This window comes from Peromyscus eremicus, chromosome 9 (assembly GCF_949786415.1).
Source record: "Peromyscus eremicus chromosome 9, PerEre_H2_v1, whole genome shotgun sequence".
Lineage (NCBI taxonomy): Eukaryota > Metazoa > Chordata > Mammalia > Rodentia > Cricetidae > Peromyscus > Peromyscus eremicus.
In genome coordinates, this window is record NC_081425.1 from 112,384,918 (window position 1) to 112,399,347 (window position 14,430).

General features: G+C 46.7%; 1 protein-coding gene across 4 annotated transcripts in view; it reads right to left on the reverse strand.

The window, feature by feature from the left end:
- Flnb (filamin B) overlaps window positions 1-3,514 on the reverse strand; it is a 151,842-nt gene extending 148,328 nt beyond the window's left edge. For all 4 annotated transcript variants that reach the window (XM_059274276.1, XM_059274275.1, XM_059274274.1 and 1 more), the window contains exon 1: window positions 3,079-3,514. In XM_059274276.1, coding sequence (XP_059130259.1) covers window positions 3,079-3,370 — 292 coding nt within the window. In that variant the 5' untranslated portion in view covers window positions 3,371-3,514. The remainder of the gene's footprint in view (window positions 1-3,078) is intronic.
- Window positions 3,515-14,430: the final 10,916 nt, after the last annotated feature.

The following is a 14,430-nucleotide window of genomic DNA, read 5'->3' on the forward strand; positions in this document are numbered from 1 at the left end:
AAACAAAACAAAACTATAAGCATGCTGAGCCTTGCTGTGAACTGCTCAGACCTAACAAGAAACTAAACAAAACTTTCAATTTTGGGATAGAGCCTAGGGCGGGACCAACTTCTGATGAACCATAAATGTCGTTCAGAAGTTGCTGGCAGGTACGCCACTGTGCTCTGGCAGCTGTTGACCACCTTACGTCTCACAGCTGGGCCTACAGACATGATTCTAAAGGTTCCCACAATATAAACTGTTGAGAGTTAGCCCAAAGCATACAATGACGCCCTGAATTCATCCAGTAACATCCCCCTGGTTATGGAGAAAAACACGAGCCCCCAGAGAACAGGAAAACTCAACAAAATGCCACCAGTGGAGAAAATAGCTATTCCTCAACAGATTCAACCATAAGACAAAACACAAATTGACTCCACTCACCTCCTGAGAGCCACAACATTTAACTCCTGAGCTCTCGTCACAGTCCAGAGGATTAATCCTATCACTCATCAAAGGCCCCATGATCCATAGTGCATCTGAGGCTAAGGTTCATCAACCTTTGGGTATCTAGCTGTCAACCCAACACCCTGGAACTGCAAAGTGTAGGCTACACAGCCCTTTAATCCAGTGAGAGGGAATGGAGGCTGTATTTTTTTCATCTCTGACACTAGAAAGAAATTCAAAGTTCAAATTCAATAGCTTAGTAAAGCTGCATTCTGGGCCCAGTGCACTGTTTCCCATCTTTAAGAGGGGACACTAACACTAATAACAATGACAGTAACAATAGCAACAATGTGGCAGCCTACAACAGACCCAAGCCCCTGGCCCTCCTGGGACTGCTTGGGAAGATCATTATCAGAAGGATATTAATTACTCTCAATTGGTTATCCTGGATAGTCAATGGGAGTAGTCATCAGAATACAATACATAGTGGGCGGCCCTAATAAAAAGTGCCATGGTGAGCATAAAACTACAGAAAGTGAGCAGTGAATAAGCAAACTGAAGTCCAAGCTTGATGATTTTTTATGGTTGCGTCATTACCTACAACATCCCCAGGAGCAGCAAGAAGATGCCTTTGACTCCATTTCCTTCCTCAATAGCCTGGGCCCCTGGCAAGATGGGAAGGTATCTGGAGAAAATCTGTTTGCTAAGAGATCTTTCTGGAAAGCAACTAGAGAGGAGTTGTATGTGGTCACACCCTCTAACCTAGAAATACCACTTTCAGCAATATGATCCAATAAATATTTTAAAAGGACAAACAAACAGTACAACTTGTAATGGCCCACCGAAATAAGCTGGGCCTTTATCAGATGAATGGAAGATAACTGTAGGATGTTAGACAATGGGAGGGAGACTCAGGCCTCAACAGGTTCATGAGTGGAAATCATGAAGACCAATTAGAAAATTGTAAGAGACCACCAAACAAATCCAGAATGAGACCCACAAGCTTGGAGCACTCCTGTGAAGCCATGCTGGAAGCAGCTGCCCAAGAGTAAACAGCTGGTAAATTAGGCAGTCCTTGATTTTTCTGGTGCTATGGTTTCTATGTCATGTTTAACTTCTGGTTTAATTTAAATTTCTTTGTTGAATTAATTAAATAAACACACATTTTAAAACAAAGAATGGATGCAAGTTGAGCTCAGCCAGGCAGGCCTTGAGAGTCATTCCTCATAGGAAAGAAAACTTCCTGTGGAATTCTGAGGTCCTTCCTCAGATACGGGAGATGGGCCCCCAGAAGAAACAGACTCCCGGCAGTTTCCTCCACTGAGAAGCCATGCTTGGGAGGGAGATCCGGCTAGGCAGCAGGCTGGTGGTGTAGCTTCCTGGACCCAGGAAGTAGGAAGCTGATCTACCTGCCGGCACAGGTATGGGGAAGTTCAGCATGAGGCTGGGAGGAGGTTCAGTCTAGAGGAAACCCCTTTCCCTGGAGAAAATCCCACGAGCCACACCCACCTTCCTTTCTGTCACTGGAGTCACTATAATGGCCCTGTTTCCGCCGGAAGAAAACCCAGTCTAAGTAATCCCCTCCATGCACACACAGTGTGAAGTGCCCACATCCTCTGCATCATAATACTCTGCACATCCACTGTGTACACAAAAATCTTTGCACACATACATGCTAAATGTGCATGCTCTAATGCCTAAGCCGGCAAAGAAGCGAGTCCGCACTTATACTATAATCAATCCCCTTGTTCCTATGGTCACAAACTTCTTTAAAAACCTTCAACTAACTACTCCGGACCTTAATCCTCTCACCCCAAGACAGTAGGAAAGAAGACAGACGTAAATGCCTTCTCAGGAAGACCTAGGGAAGTGGGGTGGGACAGGGGAGAGAACCTGCTTTAGTTCTTAGCTAGATCATACTTGCGGTGACCTTGGGCAAGCCAACTAGCCCTCTAAACTTCCCCTCTTCTGTAAAATGGGCCTAAGGACACCACAGTCCACGGGACATTAAGTATTGAGATAACTTAAAAGGCTGTGGCCAGTCAGCACTAGTTAAGCCTTCTTCAACCGATATTAATTACTATCACCACTAAATTATCTCAACCTGAGGCGACCCGCCATGCAAAGCCAGAGCTGAGAAGTGAGGACATTCCCTTCCACCCCTAGAGCCCACACCCATTCCGGCATTGGAAGGGGAGGGGAGGGTCCCAGGTCCTGTCTCCACCTTGGCGGAGGGATCCCAAGCCAGAGAACTGGCGCTTCCTAGGTCTCCCAGACTCCAAGCCAACGCCCTTTCGACTAGGGCGGATCACACTGGGCGCACCTGGCTAGCCTGAAGTAGGGATTTGGTCAGCAGATGATTTCCCCAGCTATCCCAAGGGGTCCCTCAATCAAATCTGCAGCTGCGACGGGAGGTTCTTAATGCTTAATCCACCCAAAACACTGCAGCAGCACCGCCAGGCGCACCCTGGCGAGCAATCACGCCAGGTCCCAGCCCACAGATAGCGCCGTGGAAAAGGCCTAGGTCCTAGATCTTCATCCCAGGGCCACCTCCCCTTCGTCTCGGCGCCTACCCCCAGCCCGGGGAAGCGATGCACGGTGGAACGCGCTGCCCCGATTTCTGCAAGCGCAGGGCCAGCCCTCAATACTCACCGATGGACACGAGCTTGATGCTCTCGTGGTCCAGGAACTCCAGCGCCACCGACACGTTCTCCAGCTTCATCTGTCGGAAGGTGGGCCGCTGGTGGTACTTGTGGTGCATGCGCTTCTGGCTGAGCACCTCGAGCAGCGCGATAAGCCGTAACCCGTCGCTAAGGTCAGTCTGCAGGTTCCCGATGCGTTTGTTGACGCACTTAAGGTGCTCGTTGCACCAGCGCGTGAACGTGTTCTGCTGAATCTTTTTCCATGGCGCGTCCTCCGCCAGATCCTTCTCGGTCACTGGCATCCTGGAGGCGGAAAGATTGCACCGAGGCAACGAGCTGCAGGGGCTGATCTAAAAAGCCCCAAGGACCCGGGGAGGGGGAACCGAGGCAAGTGGGAAGGCAGCTCGAACTCGCTGCTACCCAAGCCGCAACAGGAGCTGCTCTGCCCTCGTCCACCCACGAGCGCGCAAGTAGCCTGGCCTGGCGCCTGCGCGCTAGGCTGTCCCGCCCCCCGGGGTTCCGCCCCGTTCAGATCCTGAAGAAGCGAGCTCCTTAGCTGCGCTCGCCCTCTATGGCCCAAAGCCTGCACTACGCCGGGTTGCTTCCTCAGTTTCACCAACCTGATGTGATGGCCAACTAGAAGAAAGAAACCCGGGAAAGGCCGAGAATAAGGGCACTTGGAGAGGCAGGGGACTAGACGGAATGGTTACGTGAAGAGGGAATGTGCCTGTGCCACACATCTGTAGGTTCAGTGAGAGTCAGGTGCTTTTTTCTGAGCCTACAAGGCAACAGTAAATTAGACACATTGATTTCCTTATGTCAAGGAACTCCAGCGTTCAAGTCTAATGCCACACACACCGTAGTAGCTGTGTTGAAAATGAACACTGTTTTCTATGGATATTAGTTGTCTTTTACTTGTGCAACAAATTACCAAAACCTGGCGTCAAGGATTCCACAATTTCTTATCTTGCATCTCTGTAAGTTAGATGTCCCGACTGAGCTTTAGTGAGGCAAAACTGAGGCCATGGCCCAATCTATGTATTTCTTGCTGGAACTTCTGAGAAAAAATATGTCTTTTTACCTTTCCAGGTTCTAGAAGCTGTGTGCATGTTTTGGCTTATGATACTTTCCTTCTCTTCAAAGCCTGTAAATTGAGGCACAACGTCTTTTTCATCCTGTCATCTTCCTTAGTTCTCCATAGTCACATCTTCCTAGAACTCTCTTAAAGACCCCTTTGACTGTATTGGGTGAGCTGATTAGTCCAGAATGATCTTGTTATGTTTCATTGGCTCCAAGAAGGCACAGCCTGGGGAAAGGACTTAATAAATGGGTACTGGCACCCACTGACCTGGGTCCCCTTTCTCTTCCCTTCGCCTAAGAATTCCCTTCTCTCCACACCCCAAGCCTAGCTTGGTTATTTCCTCTAAAAAGTCACCCTGCTCCCTAGTGTGGGGGAGTATATGGAGATCTAAGGCCTTGAAGAAATTAAAGATACATGTACTGGGTGGTTTTGTGTGTCAACTTGACACAAGCTATAGAATCTTCAGAGGAAGGAACCTTAGCTGAGGAAATGCCTCCTTGAGATCAACCTGTGAGGCATTTTCTCATTTATTGATCAACGGGGGAGGGCCCAGCCCATGGTGGGTGGTGCCATCCTTGGGCTTTCTATAAGAAAGCAGACTGAGCAAGCCATGGGAAGCAAGCTAGTAATCAGCACCTTTCCATGGCCTCTGCATCAGCTCCTGCCTCCAGGATCCTGCCCTGTTTGAGTTCTTGTCCTGACTTCCTTCAGTGACGAACAGCAATGCTGAAGTGTAAGCCAAATAAACCCTTTCCTCTCCAACTTTTCTTTTGATCATGGTGTTTCATTGCAGCAATAGAAACCCTAAGAAAATACATTTCTTACATTGGATCAGTTACACATTGGGCTGCACACCCCACAAACAGCACCAGGTCCATTTCAGTCACTGCTGTATCTGTATACCTGGTGTGGGGTTGCCATATGAGAAATGTAGGGAACAAATGAGTGGGTGGGTAGATGACTGGTTGGGTGGATGGATGAATGGATGAGCAGTTGCAGGCTGAGGTGGGCAGCCTTCATCCTTTATCACTGGGGTATGGGGCATCCACAGTGTGTGACCTGACGTTTCAGGCTTGAAGAATCTATATCCGGTCCCTGCCCTGGGTGGAGTGTTTACTCTACTCATTGCCACAAAGCAATTAACTGCAAACATGTCAATCCAAGGAGATTGATATTAGAAGGCTAAGCAGCCCTTTCCCGCCTTACAAGGAAACGAGGAACAAGTTCTTGCCATTCACCTGTGCTGGCTTCAGGCTCCCAGTGTATGCTCACAGTTTCAGCTTTTATTTTCCTTTGGTATGGAAGAAATAACGATACTCTCAGGAGAAAACCTTCCACTTTATCTTAGTGACTTCATTTCCTGTGAGCTCTTCTACACCCTGGAAGTCAACCTGTACCCTTAATTTCATTTTCATTTCATTTGCCATCTTTTTCAATAACACCAGGTCTAATTATTCCTCAATATTGAATTCCTGATAGTGGGTATGGCTGGGCCTTTGCTATACAGAACTTAATTCACTTAACCCCATTCCTCCTAGAGGGAAAATTTGGCTCTCTACAGGGTGCCACCAGACCAAGCAACCATACAGTTGGGTGTAGAACAATATGGCAAGGCTTCTGGTCCTATATAAAGAAAGACTATATATGTGTATATTTTACCTGTCATTGTAAAATACCTCTGGGATGATTCATAAGCAAATAGCAATGTTGGAGACAAAGTAGGAAAGGCATTTTCTCTCTGCATTTTAAGCCATAGTAAACTCACTCATGTGTGCCCCCCTAATCTCTCCAACAGGATCTCATGTAGTTCAAGTTAGCCTCAAACTCTTCATGTAGCCAAAGACAGCTTTGAACTCTTGATCCTCCTGCCTCTACCTCCTAAGTGCTGAGATTACAAGAATGCACCACCACACTGGCCTTAGGATTTTTAAAAGGCAATTAAAGTAATATTTGTAAAATTAAGATTTCAGGTTGGAGGTTCAACTCAGTGACAGAACACCTGTGTAGCAAGCACAGTGTTGCCTGTCAGTGGAAAAAGCTGACAAGTCTGGTATCCCCGCCCACCCCCCACCTCCCCATCCCCACATCCCCCAACCCTCACCAACTCTGTGGTCAAAGTAAGCCTCACCTGTGATTGGGGGGTGGTGGTGGTGCTACTGACTTCTCCCTCCATAGGATATGATGAAAGTGACACTTCATCTCTGGGATTTTTTTTTTCTTTAAAACCATAGCTCTTGCCTGGCGGTGGTGGCGTACGCTTTTAATCCCAGCACTCGGGAGGCAGAGCCAGGTGGATCTCTGTGAGTTTGAGACCAGCCTGCGCTACCAAGTGAGTTCCAGGAAAGGCGCAAAGCTACACAGAGAAACCCTGTCTTGAAACAAAACAAAACAAAAAACCACAAACCACATAGCTCTTAATAGAGGCCTTTGTCTGCCTATAATCTCAAAGGAGGCAGAAGCAAGAGATTGAGAGTTTGAGACCCGGCCCCCTCTTGGCCACATAGTGAACTCCAGGCTAGCTTTAGCTACATAGGAAGATTGTCTTAAAAATAGTAACAACAACCAACCAACACACACATACACACACACACACACCCCAAATTTGAGTGAGGAGGAAATCAAAGAAATCAAAGAAATAGCTTGCTATGATTTGGGGGAAGTATTGTATGTTTTAAGTGTGTGTGTGTGTGTGTGTGTGTGTGTGTGTGTGTGTGTGTGTGTGTCTGTCTGTCTGTCTGTCTGCATGTGCCACAGTGGGTGTGTAGACATTAGAGGACGTCTTGTAGGAGTCAGTTTTCTTTCACAATCTGAGATCTGGGGATCAAACTCAGGTTGTCAAGCTTTGTGGCAAGTGCCTTAGACTGCTGAGCTATTCATAGGCCCTGTTTTTGTTTTCCTTTTGAGATAGGGTCTTATGTATTCCAAGCTGAACTATCTCTATAGCTGAAGATGAACTTTGATCCTTCTGCTCCTACCTCCCAAGTACTAGGATTACAGTCATATACCATCATGCACCATGTGATACTGGGGATTGAATCTAGGGCTTCATATAGGCTACATCCTCTTGCTCTCTTTCAGTTTCTTTGAAACAGGGTCTTATGTAGACCATGCTGGTATTGTCATGAATTCCTGGTTCTCCTGCCTCAGCCTCTCAAGTCCTGAGAGTATAGGCATGTGCCACCATGCCACCCAGCTGGAGCCTTCTTGAACAGAAACTTTGACTCCCTTTCTCTCCAGTGGTCCATGGTTATGGTGACAGTGGGTGTCACTTGTAAGGGGCCTCTCTTGGCCTCTATATCTGTCTTTGTGCTGTCATATATTGGATACACAGGGATTGATCAATTACTGTCAGCAAGATTACTAACACCCCAGTTACTAAGGCACAGGCTTGATATGTGGCTGAATATTTTATTTCATAGCAATGTGACCTCATTCAAGGAATAAGAAATTAGAGTTAAGAAGACTCCTTTTTATAGGCCCTTGATAAGCTTGTAAGCAGCCCACATGTCCCTTCAGAAGGTGTCATCAATATGTGTGGGCAACCAGCAAAGTTCTGTTCTCCTTGATTTCTTCTGGCCTCCGACTAACTCCTTCTAGACGTGTTTTGGTTCACCACAAAGCACATTCTTCTTCCTAACCCTCCCCCAATATTGTTTTCTTTCTCTACTTGCCTCCTGTTAGACTGACAGGGCCAACTCATATTTATTTCTCATGTTGAAACAGCTCCACCCAAACCCAGATGAAGGCCAGGCCAACATCAGACTGTGTCAGCAAAACTGCTGTGGAAATATCCCTATCTGATGAGTCCTTCTCTAACTCATCAGACCCCAGGATAACCTTTCTGTTGCTCAGAGTCCCCTCACTGCAGATCTCTGCAAGATTCTTTCTCTGGGAGGGGGAAAGACTGCAGGGTCAGTAGGTCTGGAGACCAGAGCTTGGGTGCTGCATCTACTACTGGTCAGCAAGCTTCCAGTTCAGGCACGGAGTTTCTGAATCTTACTTAGTTTTCCCACCTGTAAAATAGGATGAGGTCTCTTTCATAAAGAACATTCAAAAGCAAGGGCTAGGGATGTAGACCAATTAGTAGAGTGTTTACTTAGCATGTATGACGCCTGAGTTCAATCCCATTAAGATCTTGAGCATCTTTGTTACACCACCCTGATTTAGGAGATGGTGGGGAGTCCAATCCAGGTCTTTTGGTATGCTAGACTGGCACTTTTGACTGCTCAGCTGCACCCCCCTTCCCCAACACAACCTCAAACTTCTGATCCTCCAGCCTCCTGGATATCGAAACTATGGCTTTATGTATACTAGACAAGCACTCTACAAACTAAGCCACAGCTCCTCATATGTTCTTTAAATTTTATTTATTTATTTATTTATTTATTTATTTATTTATTTATTTATTTATTTATTTATTTATGGATAGAGTTTCTCTGTGTTGCCCTAGCTGTTCTGGAACTCACTCTGAAGACCAGGCTGGCCTTGAATTTGGAGATCCGCCTGCCTCTGCCTCCCAAGTGCTGGGATTAAAGGTATGCCCCCCTACCACCAAGCTTTGTTTCTTAAGGAGGGTCATTTGTTATACAAGGTCCGAAGCTGATTATGAAGGAGGAGTAAATCCTTAGTAACCACACCCCCAGCCTGCTAATGTCTGAGGAACTACTGAATAACACTGGCAAGCTCACCTTTCTCCTCCATTACTCATGCATTCTGCAATCTTCACCTCAGAAATTGTTTCTAAGACAGCCTAAACTACATCAAACAGGAGTAGCTTTGTCTCCAGAGACACTGTCACCATGAAAGAGATAAGATGTTCCTTCCAATTACTGGCCAAGGACGTTGCCAAACATACAATGGATGAAACAGTTCCCGCAGATCAAGAACTATCTAGCTCCTGGTGCTAATAGTGCTGAGTTTAAAAATCCAGGTTCTAAGTTAAGACACAAAGTGACTCCCTGCTGGTTATAAACCTGTTTCAATAGAATGTCCCAGCAAAGCCTAGTTGTGGAAAAGCAGTGTGGACCTGGGCTGGGTCCCAAGAGAGCAGGATTTCCTCTAGCTTTTCCTTACACCTTCCACTTAGTACAAGTATTTTGGCAGCTGTCTCTACCTCACAACAGACCCAGTACAAGGACTGGTACAAAGACTGGCTTGGCCAATTAGAAAGCATGAATTTGAGGAGGAGTTGGGGAACACTGGAGGAGCTGGAGGGAGGAGAGTAGCAGGGTAGTGATGTAACACAATACTCATATATGAAATTCTAAAAAGAAAAAAAAAAACAAAAACAAAAACCAGAACCCGAAACCAAAGGCCAGGCAGTGGTGGAGCCCACCTTTAATCCCAGAATTTGGGAGGCAGAGGCAGGCATATCTCTGAGTTTGAGGCCAGCCTGGTCTACAGAGTGCATTCCAGGATAGCCAGAACTGTTGTTACACAGAGAAATCCTGTCTTGAAAAAAAAAAACCAAAAAACAAAAAAACCCCAAAAAAACAAAACAAAAAAAACCAAAAAAAACCAAAACAAACAAAACCCCAAAACTAAAAAACAAACAAACAAACAAAAACAAATAAAAAAGAAACCTCCCAGATGTGCTGGCTAATTTTATGTCAATGTGACACAATTAGAGTCATCTGAAGGAGGGAACCTCAAATGAGAAAATGTTCCCATGAGATCTGGCTATAAGACATCTTCTTAATTAGTGATTGATGGGGGAGGACCCAGCCGATTGTGTGTAGAGCTATGCCTGGACTGGTGGTCCTGGGTTTTTTGTTTGTTTGTTTGTTTTAAGACAGGGTCTCTCTACATAGTTCTTTCTGTCCTGGAACTCACTATGTAGACCAGACTGGCCTCGAACTCACAGAGATCTGCCTGCCTCTGCCTCCTGAGTGCTAAGATTAAAGTTGTTCTCCATGATGCCCTGCTAGGTCCTGGGTTCTATAAGAAAGTAGACTGAGCAACCCATGAGGAGCAAGTGAGTAAGCAGCCTCTCTATCATATCCTCCCTTCAGGTTCCTTCACTGTTTTGAGTTCCTGTTCTGAAGTGCTATGGGCAATTAATGACTGTCGAAAGGGAGAATTAGTCTTCCCTAGGAATGAGACCCCTAATTAGCTATGCAATACTAAATAGTCAACTCTAAAAACATATACAAAAATGCAAGACTAAATGGACTCAGCAGGTCATATTCATATATTTGCTCATATGCATATAAATTTACACACATAAGCATTATTCATATATGTATACAATATATATGTAACAATAATGATTAAAAAGAGAAAGAATCTTAGGGGAGGACAACATGGGGGGGTTGTAGGGAGGAGACAGAAGGGGTGATGTAAATACAGTTATATATGAAATTAAAATTTTTTCTTTACTTTTTAAAAATGGTGAAAAAAAGAAAACCCCTTCTGCAAACCATGGTGGTTGGTTTAGGGTTGGAATGTGATTCATGTCAATCAGAATGTTGTTTTTTTTTTTTTTTTCAGAGAATTCTCAGGCAGACTCCCCTTATACTAGGGTCTGGGGCATCCAACAGACAGTTTGGCTGCCATATAGGGAATAGGGCAGAGTTCTGGTGACAATACTCAGTGGGATGAGTCAGAACCTTCCCTTTTTTGGAATTGTTTCTCAGTCTTGACTAATAGGGCCTGGTCTCTCACACAGGACTGGGAATTTCCTGGTCTTTTATCTCATCTTTAAGCACCACACCCTCTTCCCTTCCAGATCCTGGGTGAGGGCTGGCAGGCAGATGTAACTGCCCAGTTATGAACTTGTTACTCGTGGGTACCAAGTTCAAGTGGCTGGCAGAGAACACCTTATTTAGTCTCCCAAGTCATCACTCAAATGAAAAAACTGCTGCTGGGAGGGAGCTATCCCTATCTTGGAGGAAAGCTTGGGATGGGACAATAGTTTTTCTCTGGAAGGCTCCAGAGCAATTAATTTACAGAACTCCAGAAGCCCAGCTCACTCTGGCCTGATGCTGGTCTAGTTTGGATATTCAAGGGAGCTGCCTATGCATTTTAAATTGAGCTTTAGGTCCTAAATCTACTGGGTGAACAGGAGCCATTTCCTTTCTCTAGACCTCAGTTTCCTCATGAGCTATCTCTAGACAATAGATGACCAGACCCCCAAGGGAGGTCATCATTGAGATCACTAAAGGAAACAGCAAGGATGAAGAACTTGGAAAACACCCAATACATTTAGGAAATAACAGTATTCTGAAAATATTTCCTTTTTAATTTTTAAAATTACAGGGTGTGTGTGTTTAAATGTGTGTGTGTGTGTGTGTGTGTGTGTGTGTGTGTGTGTGTGTGTGAGAGAGAGAGAGAGAGAGAGAGAGAGAGAGAGAGAGAGAGAGAGAGAGAGAGAGAGAGAGATAGAGAGAGAGAAAACTCTGGAGTCAGTTCTCTTTTTCTACCGTGTGAGTTCCTGGAGTCCTGGAGTCTAACTCATCAGGATCAGCTACTCACTAAACCATCTTACCAGGCTCCTTGAAAATATTTTCTGTTTGAATCTCCAGGTCCTCTCTCCCATCTAAACTAGGAGGTAGAATTCTGTGACCCACAGTCAGGCCGTGGGTGTGGAAATGGGCACACTCCCAGGGGCCTTCCTCCAATGGTCTGTTGGTGCTGGATGATCATCACTCCCCTCCCCCCCAACCTCCGCCCCACCCCTGCCCCAGCCCCTCATTCCTGTGAGTCAGCCTTATTCTTTAAAGTCAAGTAAAGGAAAGCCCACAGTTCACTTCCTGGCATCTCCAAAGAAAGGCCTAGAATCTCTGGATCAGGACTAACTCTCTTGTCGCTGCCCAGACCTGATAAGAAGAGTAGTAGGGTCTGAGTCAGCTGGGAGTCACTGCTTAAGGATCCTCCTCTGCTCAGGGCCTGCTGCCAGCATGCTGGATCCCAGACCTCACTCTTTTTTTTTTTTTTTTTTTTTTTTTTTTTGCAATACAATTCAGTTCTACATATCAGCCACAGATTCCCTTGTTCTCCCCCCTCCAGCCCCCCCCTCACCTTCCCCCGAGCCCACCCCCCATTCTCATCTCCTCCAGGGCAAAGCCTTTCCCGCGGACTGAGATCAACCTGGTAGACTCAGTCCAGGCAGGTCCAGTCCCCTCCTCCCAGGCCGAGCCAAGGGACCCTGCATAGGCCCCAGGTTTCAAACAGCCGACTCATGCAATGAGCACAGGACCCGGTCCCACTGCCTGGATGCCTCCCAAACAGATCAAGCCAATCAACTGTCTCACCCATTCAGAGGGCCTGATCCAGTTGGTGACCCCTCAGCCATTGGTTCATAGTTCATGTGTTTCCATCCATTTGGCTATTTGTCCCTGTGCTTTATCTAACCTTGGTCTCAACAATTCTCGCTCATATAAACCCTCCTCATTCTCGCTAATTGGACTCCCAGAGATCTACCCAGGGCCTAGCCATGGATCTCTGCATCTAGATCCCTCAGTAGTTGGATGAGGTTTCTAGCACGACAATTAGGGTGTTTGGCCATCCCATCACCAGAGTAGGTCAGTTCGGGCTGCATCTTGACCATTGCCAGCAGTCTGTTGTGGGGGTATCTTTGTGGATTTCTGTGGGCCTCTCTAGCACTTTGCCTCTTCCTATTCTCATGTGGTCTTCATTTACCATGGTCTCCTATTCCTTGTTCTCCCTCTCTGTTCTTGATCCAGCTGGGATCTCCCGCTCCCCCAAGCTCTCTCTCCCTCGATCCTTGCCCTTCACTACCCCCACTCACGTCCAGGCTGTTCATGTAGATCTCATTCCATATCTCTGTCATTGGGCGATCCCCGTGTCTTTCTTGGGGTCCTGTTTTCCAGGTAGCCTCCCTGGTGATGTGAGTAGCAGTCCAGTCATCCTTGTTCTACATCTAGTATCCTGCTATGAGTGAGTACATACCATGTTTGTCTTTCTGAGTCTGGGTTACCTCACTCAGGATGATTTTTTCTAGATCCAGACCTCACTCTTATAAGAAGTTATACTGGAGTCAAGCGCCCTGATTCTCACCACTTAGTCCTTCAGCGCCACCTAATGAGGAATCAGCTTAAACTCCTTAGTAGTTGCAGTAGGCCAGTGTTAGGTCTCAAACTTGGGACAAATGGCTGACGCTGACCTCCAGTTTTTCCCTGAATCCCTCAGTCCCTACTTGTTTCAGGGTGTGGCTGGCATACTCCACTCCTTACCCTAAACTTGAGCCTAGGGGCTGGGCTACCCTTCCCCTAACTGTCCTTCCCTATATAATCCAGCCATTTTGGTTACCTGGCCCTTTTGATCTACCCTTTACTCTCTTGACCAGTCTCTTGGTCTGGCTCTCCCTTCTCTCCTCCTCCTCCTCCTCCTCCTGACATGGGCCAGCTCAGGGTCATGTCCACTCTGAATTCTCCGGGATGTCCCTTCCTCCAGCTATGCTCTCCCTTTTATCTACAATAAACTTTCTACTCCACCATACCTTGGAGCAGTCATGGCCTTTCCTTTTTTCTTTTTCTTCCTTCCTTCCTTCCTTCCTTCCTTCCTTCCTTCCTTCCTTCCTTCCTTCCTTTCTTTCTTTTTTTTTTCTCATTCAGCCAGGAAGTGAAGTGGCCTCTCCCTGGACTCTATCAGCCACGCTGGCCTAGGGAGTGGAGTAACCGTGAGGACTGTGAGGAAACAGGCAGTGAAAAGGTGAGAGGTGTTGGTGCTCTGCCTCCTGCTGGAGAACTACCCTGGGAGAAACTTGGCCTTCACCCTCCCTAAGGTCCACCAGCCTACCAATGTAGTGGTATTTGCTCCATCCATGACCTTGGGCTATAGGGACCGAAGGAGGCAGTGCTTCCTGCCATTGTACATGAACTCTTATAAGGGAAGGGAGAAGGTTCACATGCCCCTTCTCCTTCCTGCCTGCAAGGAGGATTTGCTCCTGGTCAGATGAGAGAACAACTTCAGCTTTCTACTGCATTCTGCATTTGTGAGTGTATTTCCTCAATTTATATCTTAATAAATTGTGTTACCCATTTAATAGACTCACATGGATTGATCTTAATAAATGGTGCCCACATGACAAAAAGACCCCACACTCCCTGTAGCTCCTGCCCACAGCCTCTGCAGCAGCAGTGACACTGGTTTGCTCAGAAGCTTGTGTGCGCACTGCAGGTCAGCCTTGCTAGCACCCCAGAGCCACTTGGTCCTAACCACGTGGATCTGAGCCCCACGTGCTTCCCCCCCCAACGCCTTATCCCTGCTCAGGTGACCAGGGGCACACAGCAGCCCTGTGGAGAGCCTATCGACCAGGCA